At 43.9% G+C, this 24,731-nt stretch overlaps 1 protein-coding gene and 1 pseudogene across 3 annotated transcripts in view; one reads left to right on the plus strand and one right to left on the minus strand.

Moving 5' to 3' along the window:
* The window catches only part of Ggcx (gamma-glutamyl carboxylase), a 45,093-nt gene that overhangs the window by 9,664 nt on the left and 10,698 nt on the right, over window positions 1-24,731 (plus strand). For 2 of the 3 annotated variants that reach the window (XR_013049910.1, XM_076566935.1), the window contains exons 1-5: window positions 16,241-16,462; window positions 16,683-16,853; window positions 19,568-19,726; window positions 20,017-20,182; window positions 24,133-24,211. Coding sequence is in view for 1 of the 3 variants with exons in the window: in XM_076566935.1 (XP_076423050.1) it covers window positions 16,420-16,462; window positions 16,683-16,853; window positions 19,568-19,726; window positions 20,017-20,182; window positions 24,133-24,211 (618 nt within the window). In the remaining 2 variants the exon portion in view is untranslated. Of the gene's footprint in view, window positions 1-11,900; window positions 12,019-14,559; window positions 16,463-16,682; window positions 16,854-19,567; window positions 19,727-20,016; window positions 20,183-20,677; window positions 20,928-24,132; window positions 24,212-24,731 lie in introns of those variants that run through there. The other variant, XR_013049911.1, reaches the window with a different exon arrangement.
* LOC143272237 (tyrosine-protein phosphatase non-receptor type 2 pseudogene) lies at window positions 1,747-15,539 on the minus strand (annotated as a pseudogene).

Below are 24,731 nucleotides of genomic sequence, written 5' to 3' on the forward strand. Positions count from 1 at the left end.
TGTACAGATGTTTTGCCTGTTGAGTCACAGTTTGATAGTGATTGAGAGACCCGTCTCTTAGAGGTCTGTAGCTTCCAAAGTGATGTGACCTGCCTTGCCTGTTAGGATAACCTAGCAGTGGACATGTCCTCAACAGCAGGAACACTATTGACCTAGTGATTCCAGCTGCCAAACACATCTGGCCCCAGTAACCCCTGCTTTTATGTCTACATCTGCCAGCAGTGGTGCTCAGTGTGGCTCAGAGCTCCTGGGGACTTCAAGGACAACAGCTACAATAACACTGCCATGTTGACATTCGCGTTGGTGATGCTGGCAACACAGCACAAAGGAGGACAGAGGCAGCAGGGTGGAATAGCATCCATCCGGATGCATCACTGTCCCACATTTGCAATGGTTATTGACTTATGTGTTCACTCATTCATTTTAGGGTTTGTTCTGTTTTGGAGACAATGTCACATGTAGCCTAGACTAGCTCCAAACTTTCTACTCAGCTAAGAATGACCTTGAATTCTTCATCCTCCTGCTTCTACCTCCCAAGTGCTGGGACTACATGCCTGACTTGAAATTTTTTGTTTGTTTGTTTTATTAATTTTACTTTTATTTATTAAAAAATTTAAATGATTTATTTTTAAGGCCAAGACTGATGGCACTTAAATCCCAGTACTTGGGAGGCAGATGCAGGTGGGTTACTGTGAATTCAAGGACAGCCTGGACTATGAAGTGTATTCCAAGCAGGTCATACCTACATAGTGAGATTTTTTTTTTTTTAAGTTTGTACACCAATGTACTATTTATTGAACTTAGAAAGAACTTGGATTTTTTTAACTTCAAAATTTCAGTCCAATGGGCTGAAATGCTGTATATAAAACGCTGGCTCCTTTTACTTACTAATCATAAATTATCCTGTTCAGGTAATTACATTAACATTTTCACAAAAAAAGGGGAAAAAAAAGAACAGTGTAAGTCATGCATGGGCTTTACAGAAATCAATTTCTTTTCTTTTAACCACTTCAGTTTTTTGAGACAGTGTTTCTTGTAGTCCTGGCTGGCCTTGAACTTGTGATCCTTCTGCCTCTATCTCTCAAGTGCTGAGATGACTGGTTTGCACCATCACATATGGCTAAGAACCAATTTCTTATTCTTGGTGTTTTCCGACCTCCCCTCCAGCGCCTCCTTTTCTACTTTTATTTTTAAAGATAGGAACTTGCTATGCAGTCTTGGCTGGCTTCAAACTTTTGAGCCTCTTGCCTTAGCTTCCTGAGCACTGTGTGTGCCATCACATCCTGCAGAAAACAGGATGGTTTTTGTTGTTGTTGTTTAAACTAAGTCTTGACCAACTGTCACTTGACTATCACAGAAAGGAAAATTTTCCCTCAATGACATGTTTAGAAAAATTCTGTTTCTTTGCTTTTCTTTTTAAAACAAGATAAACCATAAAATACAAAAGAAATAAAACTGTGTAGTAGAAATAGCTTGCTCATAGTTTCAACTGCCTCTATCAAACTTCTGTTTAGGAAAAGGAAAATGTATCCAGTATACAACTGAGTCAACACACAATTTATTTTTCTATAGTAACAGACTTTCAAGTTGAAATTTTTAAAGTACATTTAACTACAAAAGTAAGATTAAATAGGTACTTATAAAATATATTTACCCTAAAATGGTTAAGCATATAAAGTTGTAATGCCCATTTCAACAGTACATTACACATTACACACATTATTTAAAGGATATTTTCTTTCCATTAATAATGTAGAAAAAAACCACAATGTTTATTGCTTATATCAAGTGCAGGTTAAAATCCAGAAAGCCTCCAAAAGCCAATCCTTGTGATAAAGGATTTCTCAATATTGGTCAGTGAAACCATGATGCTCGACATGTGTGAACACAGCTGTAAGATGTAACAGTTTTCAACAAGCACGTTTATCTTTATTTTGAGTCATTGAAGTTTGGGTCTCAGAGGAACCTGCAGTGATGAGTCCTGAGATGTTGGGCTTGTGACTGTGAATATCCCTTACTGGTTGGTGTCTAGTCTACCGCAACGTTTCTGGGGTATGAGGCATTTGTTATCAAACCCTTGAGATTAATGCAGCCCTGTCAGCTACTAGTGCAGAAAGGTGCTGGGTGAAACTGTTTATTTATAGCACATTTCACTGAGAAGAAAACAGTGTCCAGCCAACCAAAGCGCCAACCAAAACGACTGACACAAACCCCATCCTAGTGAGAATAGGTTGCCAATATAACCACCTTTTTCTTTTTCGTTCAGTTTCATTGAGCCTCTGTTTCATCTGCTGCACCTTCTGAGCTGTGGTGGCCTTTCTGTCCTCTCGAATATGCTTCCGGAGAATACTCTCACTGTTCTCTTCCACAGTGTCTTGCATCTTAGAAGAAAGTCCTGTTAGTTTTTCCTCTTCTGAACCTATTTTCTTTCCATTGTACTTTTCAGTCATTGTTCTGTTTTGTGAATGATCACAGACAGGAGACAAATCTTCTTTAGAGAGTTCTCTCCACCGTTTCTGTATATTTGAATCTCCTTGTGTGTACTTTGCTCCTTCTATTATGGCCATATAGGAGAATCTGAGCTGGTCTGGTGTCTGAATAAGTCCCATTCGATACTTTCTCATATTCAGTAATACTTGTTTCACATTAACACCCTCTCCTTTTTCCATCAGAACAAGACAGGTGTCTACAAGAGAGAAGGTACCAGAGCGCCCGATGCCTGCACTGCAGTGGATCACTGCAGGTCCGTGGTCTGGGTTCAAGGAGCCAGATTCTCTAACTTTAAACAAGAAATTTAGGAATGAAGCTGGTGACTCAGGAACTCCAAAATCTGGCCAGGTGGTATAATGAAAGTGAGATATTGTTCTGGTTTCACCACTATTGATATTTTCTAACTGTGGTAGATGTACTGTATGACTTCACATCTTCGGATAAGAGTTTCACACTAAATCCTGTTTCCTTAAACAGCATCTCTTGGTCATCTGTTGGCCAGTATTGTGCACATTTAACCAGTTCTTTCTCTACAGTTCGGTTTAACATGACAACTGCTTTGGTCTTTTGCTGCCACACCATGAGCCAGAAGTGGCAACATGTGTTAGGAAGTGGACCCAGTGTTAAGATGTAACTTCTTTGTGCCTCCTCTATGTCAACTAAGCTGGCATTAATATAATCATTTTCAGTACTTTGCAGTTTAACACGACTGTGATCATACGGGCTTACATCTCTGTATCTGTTTCGATTTCTGTTTTCTGGAAACTTGGCCACTCTATGAGGATAGTCATGGGACTCATTTCGAATTTCCTGGTGTCCTTGGAGGTCAGAAGAGGTCTTCAGATCCCCAGGAACAGGGGCTAGAGATAGTTGTGAGCCGCTTATGGGTGCTTGGAATCAATCAAGCCCCTCAAGTATAACGGCTGCCAGCGACACTGAGCGTCCAGTTCCTCGAGCGGGAGTTCGCGAGCGGGAGCGGAACCACCAAAGAGGAGGAGATTTTATTTCTTTGCATGGCTGTGTACTCTTGGAGACCAGAAGAGGGCATCAGATCCCTTAGAGCTGAAGATGCAGGTGTTTGTTTCTCTGATTTCTTTCTTGGCCCGTTTATCATTTATATGTAGGAGAGCTACTGTTTTTTGAGTTAATCTTGTATCCTGCCACATTACTGAAGGTGTTTATTAGCTGTAGGAGTTCCCTGGTAGAATTTTTGGGGTCACTTATGTATACTATTATATCATCTGCAAATTGAGAAAGTTTGACTTCTTCCTTTCCAATTTGTATCCCCTTGATCTCCTTTTGTTGTCTTATTGCTCTAGCTAGTACTTCGAGTACTATATTGAATAGATATGGAGAGAATGGACAGCCTTGTCTTGTTCCTGATTTTAGTGGAATCGCTTTGAGTTTCTCTCCATTTAATTTGATGTTGGCTGTCGGCTTGCTGTAAATTGCCTTTATTATGTTTAGATATGTTCCTTGTATTCCTGATCTCTCCAAGGCCTTTATCATGAAGGAGCATTGGATTTTGCCAAATACTTTTTCAGCATCTAGTGAGATAGATGATCATGAGGTTTTTTTTCTTTCAGTTTGTTTATATGGTGTATTACATTGACAAATTTTTGTATGTTGAACCATCCTTGCATCCCTGGGATGAAGCCTACTTGATCATGGTGGATAAGTTTTTTGATGTGTTCATGGATTTGGTTTGCCAGTATTTTATTGAGTATTTTTGCATCAATGTTCATGAGGGAGATTGGTCTTTAATTCTCTTTCTTTTCTGCATCTTTGTGTGGTTTGGGTATCAGGGTAACTGTAGCCTCATAAAAAGAGTTTGGTAATGTTCCTTCTGTTTCTATTGTGTGGAACAATTTGAAGAGTATTGGAATTAGCTCTTCTTTGAAATTCTGGTAGAATTCTGAGCTGAAAGCATTTGGTCCTGAGGGTTTGGTTTTTTTTTTTTTTTTTTTTTTTTTGGTTGTTGTTGTTTGTTTGTTTTTTTTTTGTTTTTTTTTTTTTGTTTTTTTTTTGAGAGAGACTTTTAATGACTGTTTCTATTTCCTTAGGGGTTATAGGTCTATTTAAATTGTTTATCTGGTCTTGATTTAATTTTGGTATGTGGTACCTATCCAGAAAATTGTCCATTTCTTTTAGATTTTCCAATTTTGTGGAGTCCAAGTTTTTGAAGTATGGCCTGATGGTTCTCTGGATTTCCTCGTTGTCTGTTGTTATGTCCCCCTTTTCATTTCTGATTTTGTTAATTTGGATGCTCTCTCTGCTTTTTGGTTAGTTTGGATAGGGGTTTGTCTATCTTGTTGATTTTCTCAAAGAACCAACTCTTTGTTTCATTGATTCTTTCTATTGTTCTCTTTGTTTCTAGTTTATTGATTTCAGCCCTCAATTTGATTATTTTCTGGTGTCTATTCCTCCTGGGAGACTTTGCTTCTTTTTGTTCTAGAGCTTCAGGTGTGCTGTTAAGTTGCTAGTGTGAGATTTCTCCAACTTCTTTATGTGGGCATTTAGTGCCATGAATTTTCCTCTTAGCACTGCTTTCATAGTGTCCCATAAGTTTGGGTATGTAGTATATTCATTTTCATATTGATCTCTAGGAAGTCTTTAATTTTTTACTTTATTTCTTCCTTGAGCCATTGGTAATTCAGTTGAGCATTATTCAGTTTTTGTGAGATTGTAGGCTTTCTATAATTTTGTTGGTGTTGAAATCTAACTTTAAACCATGGTGGTCCAATAAAATATGGGAGGTTATTCCAATTTTTTTGCATCTGTTGATATTTGCTTTGTGACTGAGTATATGGTTGATTTTAGAAAAGGTTCCATGGGATGCTGAGAAAAAGGTATATTTTTTTTGTGTTAGGGTGGAATGTTCTATAGATATCTATTAAGTCCATTTGACTCATAACATCTGTTAGATCCCTTATTTCTCTTTTAAGTTTCTGTCTGGCAGACCTGTCCATTGGTGAGAGTGGGGTATTGAAGTCTCCCACTATTAATGTGTGGGGTTTGATGTGCAATTTAAGCTTTAGTATTCTTTCTTTTACATATGTGGATGCCCTTGTATTTGAGGCATAAATGTTCAGAATTGAGATTTCATCTTGGTGGATTTTCCTGTGATGAATATGTAATGTCCTTCTCAATCTCTTTTGATTTATTTTAGTTTGAAGTCAATTTTGGTAGATATTAGGATAGCTACACCAGCTTGCTTCTTAAGTCCATTTGCTTAGAAAGTCTTTCCCCTATAGCAGGAATCTTAACGGTTCCTATTAATAAAATCAAACCTGAGGCCAGTTATTGGGGTCAATGCTGGTAGATCAGAGAGAGAGAGAGAGACAGAACAAGCCGCAGCTAACCTCACCTGGCCAACTTCTCCGCTGGTCTTGTTTCCTCAGATTGGAAGCCTCTGAGTCCTCATCCAGAATGAATCCCAGCTGAACTGTGCTGCTTCAAAGCCTGAAAGCTTAACCAGGCCAAATGCTTAACCAGCCAAATGCTTCTAGTTTCTGGTCCTCACGCCTTATATACCTTTCTGCTTTCTACCACCACTCTCTGGGATTAAAGGCTGGTTTTCTGGGATTAAAGGCGTGTGTCACCATGCTTGGCTTTTTCCAATGTGGCCTTGAACTCACAGAGATCCAGAGGGATTTCTATCTCTGGAATGCTAGGATTAAAGGTGTGTGCTATCACTGCCTAACTAGTGGCTTTTCTGTTCTCTGACCCCAGATAAGTTTATTAAGGTACACAGTATTTGGGGGAACACAATATCACCACATTCCCCAGCCTTTTACTCTGAGGTGATGTCTGTCTTTGAAGTTGAGGTATGTTTCTTTTTTTTTTTTTTTTTTTTTTTTTTTTTTTTTGGTTTTTCGAGACAGGGTTTCTTTGTGTAGCTTTGCGCCTTTCCTGGAACTCTCTTGGTAGACCAGGCTGGCCTCGAACTCACAGAGATCCGCCTGCCTCTGCCTCCCGAGTGCTGGGATTAAAGGCGTGCGCCACCACCGCCCGGCTGAGGTATGTTTCTTGTATGCAGCAGAAGGATAGATACTGTTTTCGTATCCATTCTGTTAGCCTGTGTCTTTTTATAGGTGAATTAAGTCCATTGATATTAAAGAATGTTATTGACCAGTGATTGTTAATTCCTGTTATCTTTTGGTGGTAGTGTGTGTGTATTTCCTTCTTTGGGATTTGCTGTTGTGGGGTTGTCTATTGCCTGTGTTTTCGTGGGTGCGTTTGACTTTCTTAGGTTGGACTTTTCCTTCTAGTGCTTTCTATAGGGCTGGATTTGTGGCTAGGTATAGTTTAAATCTGGTTTTGTCTTGGAATATCTTGTGCACTCTATCTATGGTGACTGAAAGTTTTGCTCGGTGTAGTAGCCTGGGCTGGAGATGCAGGTGTTTGTGAGCTTCCAACACAGGTGTTGGGTCCAAACTATGATCTTCTGGTAGAGCAGTAAATGCTAACTACTAAGTCATATTTCCAGCCTTCCTTCCTTCTTTCTTTTTTCCTTCCTCCCTCCCTCCCTCTCTCCCTCCCTTCCTTTCTCCCTTCCTTCCTTTCCTTTCTTTTAGATTATGTGTATGTGTGTGTCCCTGATACCCTCAGAGGCCAGACACATTAAATCACCCTGGAACCAGAGTAACAGTGGCTGTAAACCACTCAGTGTGGGTGCTGGGAATCAAACTTGAGACCTTTAAAAGAGAAGCAAGCACTCTTTTTTGTTTGTTTATTTGTTTTCCGAGACAGGGTTTCTCTGTGTTGTTTTGGTGCCTGTCCTGGATCTCACTCTGTAGACCAGGCTGGCCTCAAACTCACAGAGATCCTCCTGGCTCTGCCTCCCGAGTGCTGGGATTAAAGGTGTGCACCACTGCCACCTGGCTGAAGCAAGCTCTCTTAACTGATGAGATATATCTCCAGCCACCATATTGATTTTTTAAAAAATATTTTATTTTATTTTTATTTATTTAAAAATTTTAAATGTGTGTGAGTGTTTTGCCTGAATGTATATCTGTGCAACATATGTGAGCCTGGTGCCTACAGAGGCCAGAAGTGGGTCTTGGATCCCCTAGAACTGGAGTTACAGATGTTTGTGAGCTTCCTAGTGGGTGCTGGGAATTGAACCCTGACCATCTGGAAGAGTATTCAGTGCTCTTAACTGCTGAACTATCTTCCTAGTCCTCTTTATTCTACTTTTAATTAGTACGTGTGTATATCTGTGTGTGTCTGTGTTTGTGTGTGTCTGCGTGTGGATATGTGCACATGAGTGCACGTGTCCATGGAGACCAGAAGCATCAGAGTTGGAGTTATAGGTGGTTGTGAATTGCCCAATTTGGGTGCAGGGAATTGAAATTTGGGTCTCTGAGAGAGCAATATGTGCTCTTTAACTACTGAGCTATCTTTGTATGCCCTCATTAATTTTCAAAATGGTGCTATATATCCCAGGATGTTTCATTAATTAACCCAGGATGATTGTGAACTTTTAATTCTCTTGCCTCCACCTCCAATGAAACCCAAGGTTTCATTAATGTTAAGCAAGCATTGTACTAACTGAGCTACATCCCTAGCTTCCCAGATTGCAATGTGGGTGTGTAGTTGTGTCTGTTTGTGTGTGTGAGGGTGTGCACATGCCATGGTGTGCATGTGGAGGTCAAAGGACAATCTCAGATGTTGGTCCTTAATATCCATCTTATTTGACAGGGTCTCTTGCTGTTCACTGTTGCTTAGACAGATGAATTAACTGGCCCTGCTATCTTCCAGGAGTTCTCTGGTTTGTGTTTCCCATCTCCCTTTAAAATCACTGGGATTACAGATGCATACTTCTGGGTTTTACACAGGTTTAGGGACGCTAAACTCAGGCCTTCATGCTTCCCATTGAGTCATCTCCCCAGCCTCAGCTTGCAACTTTTTTTGTCTGTTTGAGCCTCACTAAGTGGCCTTGGTTGCCTGCAACATGCTACATAGACCATATCATCCTCAAACTCCTAGAGATCTGCCTGCCTCTGCTTCCTAAATGCTTGCTGCAGGTCGCATCGTGCCCAGCCCTCAGCTCAGAATTGTTAAAAAGTACCATTTTAATTTCCTTGGTTTTGGACTCTTGAGATAGAGTTTCATGATGCATCCCTGGCTATCCTGAAACTCCATGTAGACTTGGCTTTCATGGAACTTGTAACAACCCCCTGCTTTCGTCTCACACATGCAAGGATTATCACCATATGCAACCATGGCCAACTTTTTAATACCATTTTTGGCAGACATGGTGGCTCATGGTTTTAATTCCAGCATTCAGAGGCAGGTAGATCTCTGTGAATTTGAGACTAGCCTAGTCTACATAGCAAGTTTCAGGACAGCCAGGGCTACATAGAGAGATCCTGTTTAAAAAAATAATAATACCATTTTCAATTATGAATGCCCTTGATGAGCTGGGATTTGACTCACTAGTGAAGCATTTGTCTATTATGTGCAATGTCCTAGGTTGAATCCCTCAGTACCAAAGACAATTTACTTTGCTGAGTATAGTGGTATATGCCTCAAAGGACTTGAAAGACTAAGGCAGGAGGATCACAAGTTCACTGTCTGCCTGGGATACAGAATGAATCCAAGGCCAGCCTAGGAAATTTATGGAAACCCTGTCTTAAAATAATAAATTAAAAAAGGGCTGAGGCTATAGCTCAGTGGTAGAGTGCTTGCTGAGCACGCAGAAAGCTGTGGTTCCTAACCTCCAGTGCTGTTCAAAACTAATAAAGAGGGCTGGGGGACGGCTTGGTGGGTAAAATCACTTGCTGTGCAAGCCTGATACCCAGCTGGGCTCCACGGAATCAACATGAAAGCTGAATGAAAAGGAACAAGCAGCTGTAATCCCAGCACACTCTCAGGAGGAGACTGGCAACAGAGGCAGGAGAATCTCAGGATGCTTGCGAACCAGACGGCCTGGCTTTTGCTGCAGCAAAAAGACCTGACTAAGGGTGGAAGGTGGAGACCAGCACCTTAAGGTGGTCCTCTGGCCTTGACAAGTGCTCTTACACTCACACATACAGACAAGCACCCCCCCATACACATACAATAAATAAATAAAACCATTTGTACAGTATGGATAGGTGTGGTACTAGAGAAGTCTATGGTGATTAAAAAATTGATTTTTCCTCTTATTCAGTTAAATATGTGTATGGCCCTATTTCCTTCATATCTTTTAACTAACATTTCAAAACAGATTGACTAGAGAAGCTAATATAAGTTTGTAGCTATGTTTAAATGAACAAAAATGTAAGAGAATTGTATATAAAACAACACTGAGTTTTGTGGGAAATATACTTTGGGGGTTGATGGAAGAAAAATAACCCAGATACTAGCAGAGCTATTAGCTACCCAGCTGCCCAGCTGCCCAGTGACAGTTTACTCCATTCACGTAGGTGCTAGAAGAAGAATTGGGGGCTGGCTCCTTCTTCTGTCAACTCGACGCCATCTACAGTCATTTGCCCAAGCCTGTGGGGGCATTTTCTTGATGGATGGCTGATGTGGGAAGGTCCAGTTCACTGGTGATCCAGCGTTCTATGAGGAAGCAGGCTGAGCAAGCCAGGAACTAGCAAGTCAGTAAGCAGCACTCCTTCAGGACCTCTGCTTCAGCTTCTGCCTCCAGGTTCCTGCCTTGTGTTCCCACCCTGACGTCACTCAGTGATGGACTGGGATGCGGAACTGGAAGCTGAAACCCACTCTTTCCTCCCTGAGTTGCTTTTGGTCATGGTGTTTAATCACAGCAATAGAAATCTAACTACACAATGTAATGTAAAAATAATGCATTTTCTGTTCTGCTGATATAAACTCAACACCAACTTCAGATACATCAGCTATGAGCATAAAGTGCATCATATAACCACATATCTCTAACGTTGGAAGACTTAGACAAGAATGGATGCTGCCAGAGTAACGTTCCTTCCTTTGATGGATGCTGAGCAACTATTTCTGTCTACCTCAGGTTATTTCTTCAGCTTTCAGAGCAGTGAGGAATGGTTGTCTCATAACCAAGGTAGAGTGATGACATTGACTCTAATGCATATGTTCCAGTGTGTGTGTATGCGTGTGCACATGTGTACATGCAGGTGTAGCCCATATGTTAATGACTGGTTTCTTCTTCTTCTTCTTCTTCTTCTTCTTCTTCTTCTTCTTCTTCTTCTTCTTCTTCTTCTTCTCCTTCTCCTTCTCCTTCTCCTTCTCCTTCTCCTTCTCCTTCTCCTTCTCCTTCTCCTTCTCCTTCTCCTTCTCCTTCTCCTTCTCCTTCTCCTTCTCCTTCTCCTTCTCCTTCTCCTTCTCCTTCTCCTTCTCCTCCTCCTCCTCCTCCTCCTCCTCCTCCTCCTCCTCCTCCTCCTCCTCCTCCTTCTTCTTTTCCGAGACAGGGTTTCTTTGTGCAGCTTTGGAGCCTGTCCTGGAACTCACTCTGTAGCCTAGGCTGGCCTCGAACTCACAGAGATCCGCCTGCCTCTGCCTCCCAAGTGCTGGGATTAAAGGCGTGAGCCACCACTGCCCAGCAGGCTGGTATCTTCTAAGCTTAAAAAAAAAAAAGGACTTACTATTGTTGTTGTTATTTTGGTTTTCTGAGGCAGGGTTTCTCTGTGTAACAGACCTGGCTGTTCTGGAACTCACATAGATCCGCCTGCCTCTGCCTCCCGAGTGCTGGGATTAAAGGTGTATGCTATTTATTTATTATTTTTATTTTATGTGTTTGTTTTACCTGCATGTATGTCTATACACCATGTGCATGTAGTGCCTCAGGAGGGCACAAGAGGGAGTTGGGATCCTCTCGAACTGAAGTTAGAGATGATTGTGAGCCATCATGTGGTTGCTGGGAACCAAATCTTGGTTTCTGCAACAGTAATAAGTGCCCTTAACCATTGAACGCCATCTCTCCAGCCTCCACCTGATCTTTCTGAGGGAGGGTCTTTCGATGAACCCAGGGCCCACTGACTGCTTAGTGATTGCTTCAGCGAGCCCTGGCGATCATCTTTCTGTCTCCGTCCCTCAGGACCAGGAGCGCAGAGCTTCAGAATCAGGCCTGGTTTTTATGAGTGTGAGGTATCCAAACTCAGATACTGTTTGCTCTGCAGACCTCTTACCCTGCTTCACATGTTCCATTTTTTAAAGTTTTAGTTTATTTTTTAAATTATGTGTGTGCCTCTGTGTGTGGGTATGTAAATATGAGTTCAGGTACCTATGGGGGCCAGAAGAAGGCATTAAATCCCCTAGAGCCGGAGTGACAGGAGCCACCTGACATGGATGCTGGGATCCAAAATGTGGTCTTTTCTAAGAGCAGCACGTTTTCTTTCTGTCTCTCCAGTCACCCCCTGTTCCATTAAAAAAAAAAACTTTCCCCCCCCTGAATCTTGGGTAATTGTTCTCTTATAACTATTTTGCAGTTCCTCAAAGCTGTTTTTGTTCAAAGCTGGAAGAACTAAGTCTTCTCATCTGAGCATGGAATGAATGGGCAGGGATTAACAAAAGCAAAAGGATGAGGTCTCACAGGAGAACACCCAGGTAAGAAAATTAAAACAGGAATGGTGATTTAAAGTTCATTCCACCTATGTATGATTCAGGTGATTCTGACTTTAAGGCATGTTTCTGAGTCTGTTCTTGAATATTCTGTACTTATCTGTCTGCTTTATAGACCCCTGCAGTCTACCACTAGGTGGTCATCTGGGTTTGGATCACAAAGCAGTGAACCAATAGATTAATAGATTAAAGGACTTTAGAAATAGCTAAAGTGAGGGTGTAGAGATGGCTCAGCAGTTAAAAGCAGTGGCTGCTCTTCCAGAACTCAAGTTCAGGTTCCGGCACCCACACTGGGCATCGATAACTTCCTGTAGATCTGATCCCCTCTTCTGGCTTCTGTGGGCACATACATGGCATATACATGACACACGCATACATGTATACCTAAATTAAAAAAAAAACAGTTAAAACAGAAAAACACTGTGACTTCACAGTGTCAAGACAAATGCTGCCAGGGCTCTGAATATCTGAATGATACTTTTATTTTTTGTTTTTGAGACGGGGTTTCTCTGTGTAGCCCTGGATGTACTGGAACTCTCTCTGTAAACCAGACTGGCCTGGAACTCAGAGATCCTCCTGCCTCTGCTTCCTGAGTGCTGGGATTAAAGGTGTGTGCCACCACTACCTAGCCTAATAAATTCTTGTTATAAATGCAACTTTGTGTGATTTGAAGGGGTAGCCTGTAGGGAAATGAATTGTCAAAAAGAATATACCACTTTGATATGGGATATTATCAGGTCCCATAATTGTAGCTTGTTAAGGAAACAGATAAACAGGGCCTGACAGACACGGCCAGAGGGTCACTGGCCAGATCCCACAGAGCAGATCAAAGGCCAGTTTCTTATTGATCTGTTCTAGAGGCATACTCTATGCTTGTCACCTGGCCTCTCCATAGCTAATATGTGCTCAAAAGTCAAGCCAAAATTTTTTTAAATATAAGGTTTATTTATTTTTTTCTGTGTATGTTTTATGTGCATGTATGTGTGTGTGTGTGTGTGTGTGTGTGTGTGTGTGTGTGTGTGTGTGTGTGTGTATCATGTGTGTGCCTGATGCTTGAACAGGCCAGGACATCGGATCCCTTTGAACTGTAGTTACAGATGGTTGTGAGCATCCATATGGGTGCTGGGAATCAAACCCAGGTCCTCTGGAAGAGAAGCCAGTGCTTTTAATCACTGAGCCATCTCTCCAATCCCTTATCTGGGCACTGAGGAAGGACTGTCTTCATTTTCACACCAGGTCTGCCACCAAGTGTTTGGTTCTGAGGAGGCCTGTCTCTTGAGGACTGTCTTAGTTAGGGTTTCTATTGTTGTGAGGAGACACCATGACCACAGCAACTCTTATAAAGGAAAACATTTAATTGGGGTGGCTTATATTGTCATGGCGGGAAGCAAGGCAGCATTCAGGCAGACATGATACTAGAGCAGGAGCTGAAAGTCCTTATATCTTGACTCACAGGCAACATCTCGGACAAGCCTTTTGGACAAGAGCAAAGCAGCCACATATATCCAAAATATCACAAGAACAATATCTAGGCAACATACTAAAATTCTTCTCCTTTGAATCCTTTTGAGCCAGCCGCCCCGCACCCCTCACCCCCCGCCAGAGTTCAAATCACTTTTATCACTTTTATTTTGTTTTGTTTTTTCGAGACAGGGTTTCTCTGTGTAGCTTTGGAGCCTGTCCTGGAACTCCCTTTGTAGACCAGGCTGGCCTTGAACTCACAGAGATCCACCTGCCTCTGCCTCCCAAGGGCTGGAATTCTTTAATGTGTGCCACCATTGACTAGCTCAAATCACTCTTATCACCACTGTTTTCCATGCTCCTAGTAGTATGGCTCATTAAGCAGTGCTTAAAACATTCCACTGCTTTCCTAACCCAAAGTACCAAAGTCCAAATTCCTCCAAACAAAAGCATGGTCAGCCCTTTCATAGCAGTATCCTAGTCCCTGTCATAGTCAGGGTTTCCATTGCTGTGAAGAGACACCAAGACCATGGCAACTCTTATAAAGGAACACATTTAATTGTGGAGGCTCAATTACAGGTCGGAGGTTCAGTCCATTATCATCATGGTGGGACACAGTGGTGTGCAGGCAGACATGGTGCTGAAGGGGTAGCTAAGTGTCCTATACCTTGGATTGCAGGCAACAGGAAGTGGCCTGTCTCACTGGGTGTAGCTTGAGCATAGGAGACCCCAAAGCCCATGCCCACAGTGACACACTTCCTCCAACAAGGACACATCTCCCATTAGTGACACTCTCTTTGGGGGCCATCGTCTCTTAAACCACTACAAGGGCCTTATGGTTGGGTCTGAAATATACTTATTTTCCACAAAAGATTGTAGTACTTGCTGGATCAAACACAAGGCCTCACACATGCTAGACCAGCGACCTATTGCATTACAGATGTAATTTACCTAAACGTGTAATAATTCTTCAATTGTATTTGAATAAGTCAACATACATGTGTATATGTGTACGTTATATAATTTTGGGGTTTGTTTGTTTGTTTGTTTTCTCTTTTTACGTAGGTTGGTCTGGAACTTGCTATATAACTGAGGACAATCTTGAACTCCCGATACTCTTGGCTTCACCTCCTGAGTGTTGGCTTGCACCACCACATTTAGCATCGATGTATATTTTTTGAAATTTATTTTTATTATTTTAGTTATGTGTATAGGTCTGTGTGAGGGAATGTGCACATGATAGCAGGTGCCCTCAGAGGCCAGAGGCCTGGGATCCCCCAGGAACTGGAGTTAAAGACAGTCTTCTCTACAAAGAGCAAGACCAAACATGCTCTGAACTGCTGCCCTCTCTCCACACCACCTAGATACGCATTTAAAAAATCTTCTCAATGTAAAGCTCTTCAAAATAGGAGCTGGAAAGGCACTCAGTTGCTACTCTGCAGAGGACACAGGTCTATTCCCAGCACCACATTCTGGGGCTCATAACCCATTGTAACTCCAGCTACGGGTTATCTGACACTCTCTTCTGGCCTTTGTGGGCACCTGCACACACAAGGCATATAGATACTTAAATACACACATTAATAAAAAGAGATCTTTAAAAACATCTTCAAAGCTGGGGTTGTAGCTCAGATGTACAGTGCTTGCCTAGTGTACTCTAGGATTTGGGTTTGAGTCCCAGCATTACACACACATACACACACTTAAAAAAAAAAAAGCCAGAACTCATAGCACATATCTGTAATACCAGGACTCAGGAGGTAGAAGCAATAGGATCGATAGTTCATGGTAATCCTCCCCTGCAGTGTTTGAGCCAGCCTGGGCTACATGAGACCCTATCTCGAAACAAAACAAAAACAAACACAGGAAACTAGTTTCCTCTCTTTGCAAAGTGTAAAAGTGTCCTGAGACCAAAATGTTGGTGAAGGGTCCTGGTCTGGGTGCTTTTCCTTATTCTGTGGGCCACCTCCAGCAGGGAATTGAATGTTACAACTGTATTCAAGACCCTCTGACTGATGGCTGGACGCATAGCGCTTGCTCCGCATCTCTCCTTTTTTTTTTACCTTCCTGCTGCTTTCAAATCTAGGGGTTCTTTTAGGTACAGAAAGGTTGGCACATTAGCCTTAAATAGGGGCAGTTCTTCCAAGTGCATCCTTAACTCTCCCGTCTGTGGGAAAGTCTCCCCTTTAGCCCACTCGATTTATTTTATTTTTTAATGCCAAGAAGCACTTTAGGGACATTCAAACCCAGAGACACCTGATGGACTCAGGAAGGACATAAGGAGGTTAGTAAAGTATGTCTTAGTCTTGCAATCCAAACATTTGGGAAACAGAGGCAGGAGGAGGATCACCGCCTAGTTCTGTCTCAAAAGGAGGTAAATGGGTATGGGGGTGAATGCCTTCAGTCCTAGCACTCCGGAGGCAGGGGCAGATGGATTTCTGTAAGTTCTAGGCCAATCTGGTCTACACAAGCGAGCTCCAGGAAGACCAGAGCCACAAAGAGCGACGCTGCCTCGAAACAACAAAACAGAGGCGTCAGGGGTTGAAGCTGAGGTGTGTGATGGGTAGCTAGCAGAGAGATACTTGTTCTGGGAACGGTCACTCCTCCCTCCCAATGCCAAGGTTAGATTTACGCATGGTCCTTTGCCCCTGCGCGGCCCATCCCCCAAACCCCTTGCCCTGTCCCCATCCCCCTGCTCTGCAAGCTCTCTGGGCTCAGCCCCTTGTTCAGGACCTCTTCGCCCCGCCCCTCGCCCCGCCCACACACCTCGCCCCGCCCCACGCCCCTTGTGCTCCGGACTTTACGACGGTGCGGGCGCTTTCCGGCCTGCCGCGCGTGTGTTGACGTGTCGAGGAGGCGGAGCCTAAGACAGCGAAGTCCTGGGATTCCGCACGCTCGGACCCAGCCTCATCTGTCTCTGCAGTCATGGCTTTGCACCGTGGCTCTGCACGGGCCGCTACCGCCTCAGGTAGGCTAAGGGTTGGCGAGAGGGACGGTGTCTTAGAAAGGGGCACATTGAGAGAGATGGCAGTCTTGTGTTGTGAGACCGTGGGAGGATCCTGGAGGAGGGCCTGCAACCCAGAAGCGCTCAGTAGTCCGATCAATGGGAGAATCCCGTGGGCAGGGACCCTAGGCTTTGGGGACTTCGGTTTTCCTGTGCACACATTTCCCCCACTTCTTGGTTGTAGATAAAGTGCAGAAAAACAAGTCCGCGCGGACATCAGGGCTCAGCCAGGGCAGCCGCATGGAGAAACTTTTGGGGTTTGAATGGACAGATTTATCTAGCTGGCAGAGTGTCGTGACCCTGCTTAACCGACCAACGGACCCCGCAAACCTGGCTGTCTTTCGTTTTCTCTTTGGTAAGTTCATTTTCTAGATGGGGATATATTTTGGTTGTGGTTGGGAAAATGGCATCCTATTTCTTTTTAAGATTTGTTATTATTTTGTGTGTGTTAATTTGCTTTTTATTATTGTGATAAAACACCATGACAAAAAGCAACATGGAAAAGAAAGGGTTTATTTCAGCCCACAGGTGTAGTTCGTCATAAAGGGATGTCAGGGCAGGAGTCTGGAGGGCAGAACTGAAGAAGGGACCATGGAAGAACGTTGCACCTCATGGACTCCTCAGCCTGCTTTCTTATACCGCCAGTGATCACCTGCCCACACAGTAGGCAGTGCCCTCCCACATCAATGCTCCCAGGCCAGTCTGATCGAGGCATTTTCTCAGTTGAGGTTCCTCTAGATTGTTTTAAATGGACAAGTTTAATCAGGACAGTTTCTGTGTGAATGTATGCCAGGTCTGTGCTTGCTTGTAGAAGCCAGAAGAGGGTGTTGGATTCCCTGGAACTGGAGTTAAAGGCAGTTGTAAGCTGACTGATGTGGGTGCTGGGAACCGAACTCTGGTCCTTTGGAAGATCAGTGCATGCTCCTGACTGCTGAGCCATTCTCTTCAGCCCAGTCACCTATTTCTTGGTTACTTCTTAGATACTCTCTTTTCCTTAGCGCTGAGGGTATTGGAATAGTGGAAGAATTCCTTGAAAGTTTAGAATCATACCTGGCCTTGTCACCTCTCATTAGGGTTTAGTGTTCAGAAATGCTTTGATTGAGGCTATATAGGATACATAGATTAGAGGAACGGGTTCAAGCATAGGCACACCAGGTGTGTGTGTGTGTGTGTGTGTGTGTGTGTGTGTGTGTGTGTGTGCGCGTGCGCGCGCGTGCACATATGTGTAGGCCAGAGGTCAATGTCAGGTGCTTTCCTTAATCATTTCTCCACCTTATTTTTTGAGACAGGGTCTCTCCTGAGCCTGGGGCTCACCCATTGAGTTAGACTGGCTGGCCAGCAAGTCCCAGGGCTCAGTCATCCTGTCCCCCTGCCTCCACAGCACTGAGATCGCTAGCTACTGGGCCGGGCTTTTTACACGAGCACTAGGGATCTGAACTCAGGCACTCTTGCTTGCAGGAAGCACTTTGGTTTTTACTAACTGAGTGGTCTCCCCAGCTCTCTGTGGTGTTTGAAATGGTCTTGCTCCATAGACTAGGCTTGCCTGGCCTCTTGAGTGCTCTTCTTTCTTCTTGAGTGCTGGGATTACAAACACCAGCACACCTGACAAGGGACCCATTTTGTTCCTGTTAGGAAGCTGCTTAGGAGCTATGGTAAGTCCTTCAGAGAAATAACCATAACAGCTGACAGGGTTACAGATGTGCCAAGATATTACTCCTTTAAGTCCAGTAGTTTCCAGCTGGAGGCCATTTTGCTCCCTGAAGACATTTTTAATTGTCAGAACGTTTGGAGAAGAGGAATAGGTGGTTGCTGGCATCTGTGCTGCTACCAGGATGCACTAGATATCTTGTCATGAGCAAGTAAATGCCCTACAGATAATTAACCAGACTGGCTAATGCAACTGCTTCTGGGATTGAGAAACCTTCCCTGAACCTAAACTGGCTTCCAGATCAGAGTGTCCTTATTTATCTTAGTGTGTTGACCAAATACCACTGCTTTCCGGGGTGTGTCCGAAGGCAAAAAAAAAAAAAAAAAAAAAAGAAAGAAAGAAAGAAAGAAAAAATGTTAAGGTCCCTCTGGAACACTTTTTATGGCTCAGTAGCCTATCTTTATAGATGTAAATAATTGAACCCTAACAGTTTCTATAGTGTTTTGTACATTATTTAATCCTATCTTCAACCCTGTGATGTTTTGTTATTGTTTGTCTTATTTGTTGTTTGTTTTACTGAGACAGGATCTCACTGTCCTGGATGGCCTACAACTCTCTATGTAGGTCAGGCTGGCCTCGAACTCACAGAGATCTGCTTGCCTCTGCCTCCCCAGTGCTGGGATTAAAGGTGTCTTCTAGGAACACTGGCTTGTGAAGTTTTTTTTTTTAAAGAGTTGTTACACACACACACACACACACACACACACACACACACACACTCCCACATGTGTGCACAGGTGAGAGTTCCTGTGCCTGAGCACAGAGGCTAGAAAATGATCTCTGTCACACTGCACTCGCTCATTCCTTTGAGGCAGAATCTCTCCCTGAGCCCATGAGGCTTGCAGTTTCTCAACAGGCGGGAAGCTGGTAAAGCCAGCGAGCCTCCTGTTTCTACCCCTTCCACAGCTGGAATTACAGATGTGCATAGAATTCCCAGCTTGTTATGTGAATGCCGGGATCTGAACTCTAGGCCTTCTGATTGCTCAGTTGGGCCATCTCTCCAACCTCTCTACCACTGCCACACACACACACACACACACACACACACACACACACACACACACCCGCACCAAGTGTGAGCACGATTGTTACAGGTGGGAATCTGCTCACAGAGCTTTAGGATTTCTCAGACCACACAACTAGCATAATTCCTAGCAGAGAACAGGCTCAGTACTAATAGTAGTGACTGTTATTTTGGTTTTTTGAGACAGGGTTTTTCTGTTTACCTCAGGCTGGAATTGAACTCACTGTGTAGCTCAGGCTGGTGTTAAACTTCAAGCGTGGGGCTGAGCATGCTTAAAGCTGTGCCATGCCTTGTTAGTGGATGCCTAACAGTTGTCTTCCCCCACTTGCCTTTATAGCGTTCTTGATGCTGCTGGACATTCCCCAGGAACGAGGCCTTAGCTCCTTGGACCGAAAGTACTTGGATGGGCTGGATGTGTGCCGCTTCCCCTTGCTGGATGCCTTGCGCCCACTGCCACTTGACTGGATGTATCTCGTCTACACCATCATGTTTCTGGGTGAGGGGGACTGGGTGCCGGGGATCAGAACCAGGGAGAATTGACCGGCCTGTCGGAAACTCACCAGAAGCGGGCTGGTGAACCGCAGATGTCTGTGTCACTTCTGCTGTGGTTCAGCGTCACGCCGCTCATCTGTGCGTCCCGTGAGCCGTCATGGCCCCATGACCCTCCTTTCATTCCGTTCTCTGCTTGGTTATAAAATGCCTGCCGACTTTTCTTAATTCCAGTCCCAGGGAAGCGGGGCCTGTGGTGATGCTTTGACCTTGAATCCTCTCCTCACAAACCCCCAGGGGCTCTGGGCATGTTGCTGGGTCTGTGCTACCGGCTGAGCTGTGTGTTGTTCCTGCTGCCGTACTGGTACGTGTTCCTCCTGGACAAGACGTCGTGGAACAACCACTCCTATCTGTACGGTCTGTTGGCCTTTCAGTTGACATTCATGGATGCAAACCACTACTGGTATGTGCCTCGGGAAGTAATAGGGATAAGGATGCTTACTGGAGCGGGCGGGCAGTGACGTCCTAGAAATCGTCCAATAGGCACAATTTTTATTGGCATTTTGATCTTTTGGGAGCGGGGATTTGAGGTGGGATTTGTATTGCTGTATGTAGTCTGGCCTTGGACTTCTGCTCTCCTGCCCTAGCCTGAGTGCTGGAATTACAAGTGGGAGCCACCACGCTGGCTCAAAGACATATTTTTAACCAAGTTTTGCAAAGTATGGTCTGAGATCATACTCTGACTTGGATGGATGTGGGAGAGCCTGTTCTCTCCTTGCGTGTGGGTTCTGGGGATCCAGCTGAGGTAGGCTCGATGGTGAGTGCCCTTATTTGCTCAGCTCTATTGCTTGCCTGGCTTGGATGGATTTGGGAAGGGGAAGGACCAGCACATTGGGTGATTGAGTGACCTAGGAAAATGGCTCCACCCCACTGCTTCCCTTTTTCCCTATCTCTCCAGGTGCCTTGATATATCTACTCCTGTATCCTTCTTAGAAGAAGAGAAGACTAAAGCCAGACATAGCTGTTTTCAGATACTCCAGGGCTGCAGACTTGACTTTCCGTGTGTGGGCCAGCCCAGAGAGGCAGTGATAGCCAAACGTAGACGTTGCTGTGAGGTGAAAATGATAGCAGATACCAAGGGAGAGGGCACCAGGGTTGCCCAACAGTGCTGTCCTAGGAGAAAGTAGCCCACTCCGTCTCTGGCCTAGGTGACCATCTATCAGGGGAGGTGGGGGAGAGCCTTGAAGCCAGGGTGGTGGGGCAGGAGACCTTGAGATTTTTCCTGTTAGTGAGAGGTAGCTGTGGAAGCTCAGTGAGCTAGATGGAGATGGCTCACCACTGATGCACGAGGGTATAGTTCTCTCCCATAAAGCTTTGTGTGTGTGCACATGGGCTGCGGACTGCCCCCGGCCTCCCGCATGCTGAGCATGTACACTCCCACCAGGCTACGTCCCCAGGCCCTGGTCCCCATCTTTGTCAAACTTGAAACCCATTCACGATGTCTAGCTTTGATCATAGAGAATTAAGAGGTCATTTTGACAGATATCTCCCACTTCCAAGTTCCATTTTTATGACTTTTAGACATTTTGAAAAAAAAAAAACCTATCACATACTCAGGGCTTTGTATGTGGCAGGCATATTTAATTATTTTTTCCTCATTAACCCTATGAAAAGTCAGGTTTGGTTGCTCATGCCCAGCACTTTGGGATGCCAGGGCAAGAGGATTGCTTTCAATTAGAGGCCAGCTTGGGATATATATATATATGGATTGGGAGATAGATAGATAGATAGATAGATAGATAGATAGATAGATAGATAGATAGATAGATAGATAGTGAGACCTTGTCTCAAAACAAATATGAGGTCCCTGGAGTTGGACTAGTTTTGTAGATGAAGAAGTAAATCTTAGGAAAATAAAGACTCTGCCTAAGTTTACAAGCAGGGAGGAAACAGATGAGCTTCGTTGTCCATGACTGCAGGTCTAGGTCTTTCGACCGCAGTGTAAGCCACGTACTCCCTCCCTTCTTCAAAACCTGTTTCGTTTCTGCCTCAGAATAAGTCTGGTGTTAGTGTTCTAGCTTTTCCAGTTCTCTCTCAGGATAAGATTTAAAATCAGTATCTTCCAGCACTGGATCCTGGTGTCATTTTATAAATGTTCATTTATGCTCTGCATTATTTTGCTGGGGAGTATTTTGAACTTATTTTTCCTTTTTTACCTCTATGGAAGTGGGAGTCAAACTCAGGGTCTTGCACATGCTAAGTAAGTGCCCAGTCTCTGGACTACTTTTCCATCACCTCCCACCCCCCCCACCCCTCCCCACCATAAGATAATATACTGTATAGCTGAATGTGGTGGTGCACACCCACCTTTATTCCCGGCATTGAAGAGGCAGAGGCTTGAAAATTATAGCTTGGGCTATGTGGTGACTTCTAGGCCAGCCTGGGCTACAAAGTAAGACCTTGTCTCAAAACACCATAACAAAAGATATTGCACTGTGTATTTGTGTGTGTGCATGTGTTTATGCACCTCTGTATCTGTGTTTTAATTTTATTTCATGTGTGTATATATTTATCCTACATGTATGTATGTGTACCATGTGCGTTCCTATGCCTGTGGAGGTCAGAATATGGCACTGGATTTCCTGAAATTGGAGTTACAGACAGTTGTGAGCTGCCACATGGGTGCTGGGAGTTGAACCCAGGTCCTCTAGAAGAACAGCTAGTGCTTTTAACCATCTTTCCAGTCCCCCATTTTGTGATTTTATTGCTTATTTATTCTTCTTTTTTGTGACATAGTTTCACTATGTAGTTCTAGAACTTGCTATGTAAACCAAGCTGGCCTCAAACTCATGAGGATCTGCTGGCCTCTGTCTCCTGAGTGCTAGGACTAAAAGTGTGTGCACCATGCCCAGTCTATTTTTATTTTTTAATTGTATTTATTATTATTTTCATGTTCCGTATTACATGGAAACACAGGATACAGGAGAACAGGGTGTACATGCTGTGGTGTATGTGTAGAGGTCAGATTTTTGTGGGCTCCAGGAGTGAACTGTAGTTGCTGACCTGAGCCGTTTCTCCAGCCCACCCCTTTAGATGTCTCAAGCACTCCCTCAGATTTCTTTCTCCTTGTCCTTTCTATTGTAGCTTTGAACCTGATGTGACTCTTTAGGACAAACTGAAGAGTGAGCTAATAGAAACCACTGTGTATGTGTGGGTTTGAGTCAAGCTGTCATTGTATGTAGATCGTTCTGGCTCCAGACTTTAGCAGTTCTCCAGCCTCTGCCTCCAAGGGCTGGAATTGTAGGCATAGGCCACACTATACCTGCTACACTGAATGAAGTTCTTGTTTGTTTGTTTGTTTGTTTAAAGACAGGGTTTCTCCATGTAACAGCACTCTCCATTCTGGAACTCACTCTGTAGTCCAGGCTGGCCTCAAACTAAACAGAGATCCACCTGCCTCTGCCTCCCAAGAGCTGGGGTTAAAGGTGTGTGCCACCACTGCCTAGCAAGTTTTTATTCTTATGATTTACTGTAGACAGTGTCTGACTTACGGTTCAACTTTAGTGTCTTTTGACGTGGTGGTGAGAGCATGTCTGTTCTCTCTCACTTAGTTGGCACAGCATTCAACCAAACAGCCAATGCTTTAATTATAAAATAATTTGTCCTGGATGACCTTGCCCAACTGCAGGCTTTTGTCAGTGTTCTGAGCACATTTAACACAGCGTGTAGGCCATGCTTTGATATCTAGTAGGTTATATATATCAAATACATTTTCAAATTAAGGCTATTTTCAGCTATAGGGTTTATTGGGGTATTACTTTATAAGCTACAGAACATCTATATAGTATTCTCTCATGATCTTAATAGTAAATACCATTACAATGTACTCCTATTGCCTAGCATGGTGCTACACGCCTGTAACTCGAGCACTTGGGAAGTGGAGGCAGGAAGATTAGGAGTTCAAGGCTAGTTTCAGTTACCTAGTGAGTTTGAGGCCAGTCTGTGATATGAGACACCCCCTCTTCTCAACATCATGTCCCAGGAGGATTTACTCATGTGTTTCATGAGGCCCTCAGAATAGCCCAGAGAATCAGGAAGGGCATGAGAGCTTGCTCTTCCTTCCTTCTTTCCTTCCCTCCTTCCTTCTTCCCTCACTCTTTCTTTCTTTTTTGTTTTTTGAGAGAGTTCCTTTGTGTAGCCCTGGCTATCCTGGGGACTAGCTCTGTAGACCAGGCCATCCTCAAACTCAGAGTTCCTCCTGCCTCTGCCTCCCAAGTGCTCAAATTAAAGACTTGCACCACCATTGCCCAGCTTGAGAGCTATTTCTGAGGTAGATACATCTGGCCTGATTGGAGGGTGGGAATGTAGCTGGACTAAGAAGCCTTCCTTGATGTTTTCACCTTTTTCCTATAGGTCTGTGGATGGCCTGCTGAATGCCCAAAAGAAAAATGCCCACGTTCCCCTTTGGAACTACACGGTCCTAAGAGGCCAGGTATGGAATCTGGTGTGTGTGTGTGTGTGTGTGTGTGTGTGTGTGTGTGTGTGTGTGTGTGTACACCTCCCACCTGGATCAAGCCCAGTCTATTTCTTTGTTGTTTGATGCTACCTACCTGGCTGGCTGGCTCATGAGCTTCCAGGGATTCCCTGTGCCCGTCTCCCATCTTACTGTAGGATGCTGCAAATACAGATGTACAGTACTGTGCCTTACTTTACATGGGTTCTGGGGATTCAAACGTGAACCCCCATGCATTTGTGGAGAATGCTCTACCCACTGTGTACCTCCCAGCCAAGGTGGGCAAGGGACTCCTCGTGAGCTGTTAATAGTCAGCAGTGGTCAGAGGCTTTTCCTCTGCCTCTCCAGATTCTTTTTTTTTATTTTATATATATTTATTTATATAGCCGGGCATGGTTGTACACACTTTTTTTTTTTTTAAAGATTTATCTGTCTGTCTGTCTATTTAATGTATATATATAGTGTTCTGCCTGCATATGTCCTTGCAAGCCAGAAGAGG

This window comes from Peromyscus maniculatus, chromosome 3 (genome assembly GCF_049852395.1).
Source record: "Peromyscus maniculatus bairdii isolate BWxNUB_F1_BW_parent chromosome 3, HU_Pman_BW_mat_3.1, whole genome shotgun sequence".
In the NCBI taxonomy this organism is placed as follows: Eukaryota; Metazoa; Chordata; class Mammalia; order Rodentia; family Cricetidae; genus Peromyscus; species Peromyscus maniculatus.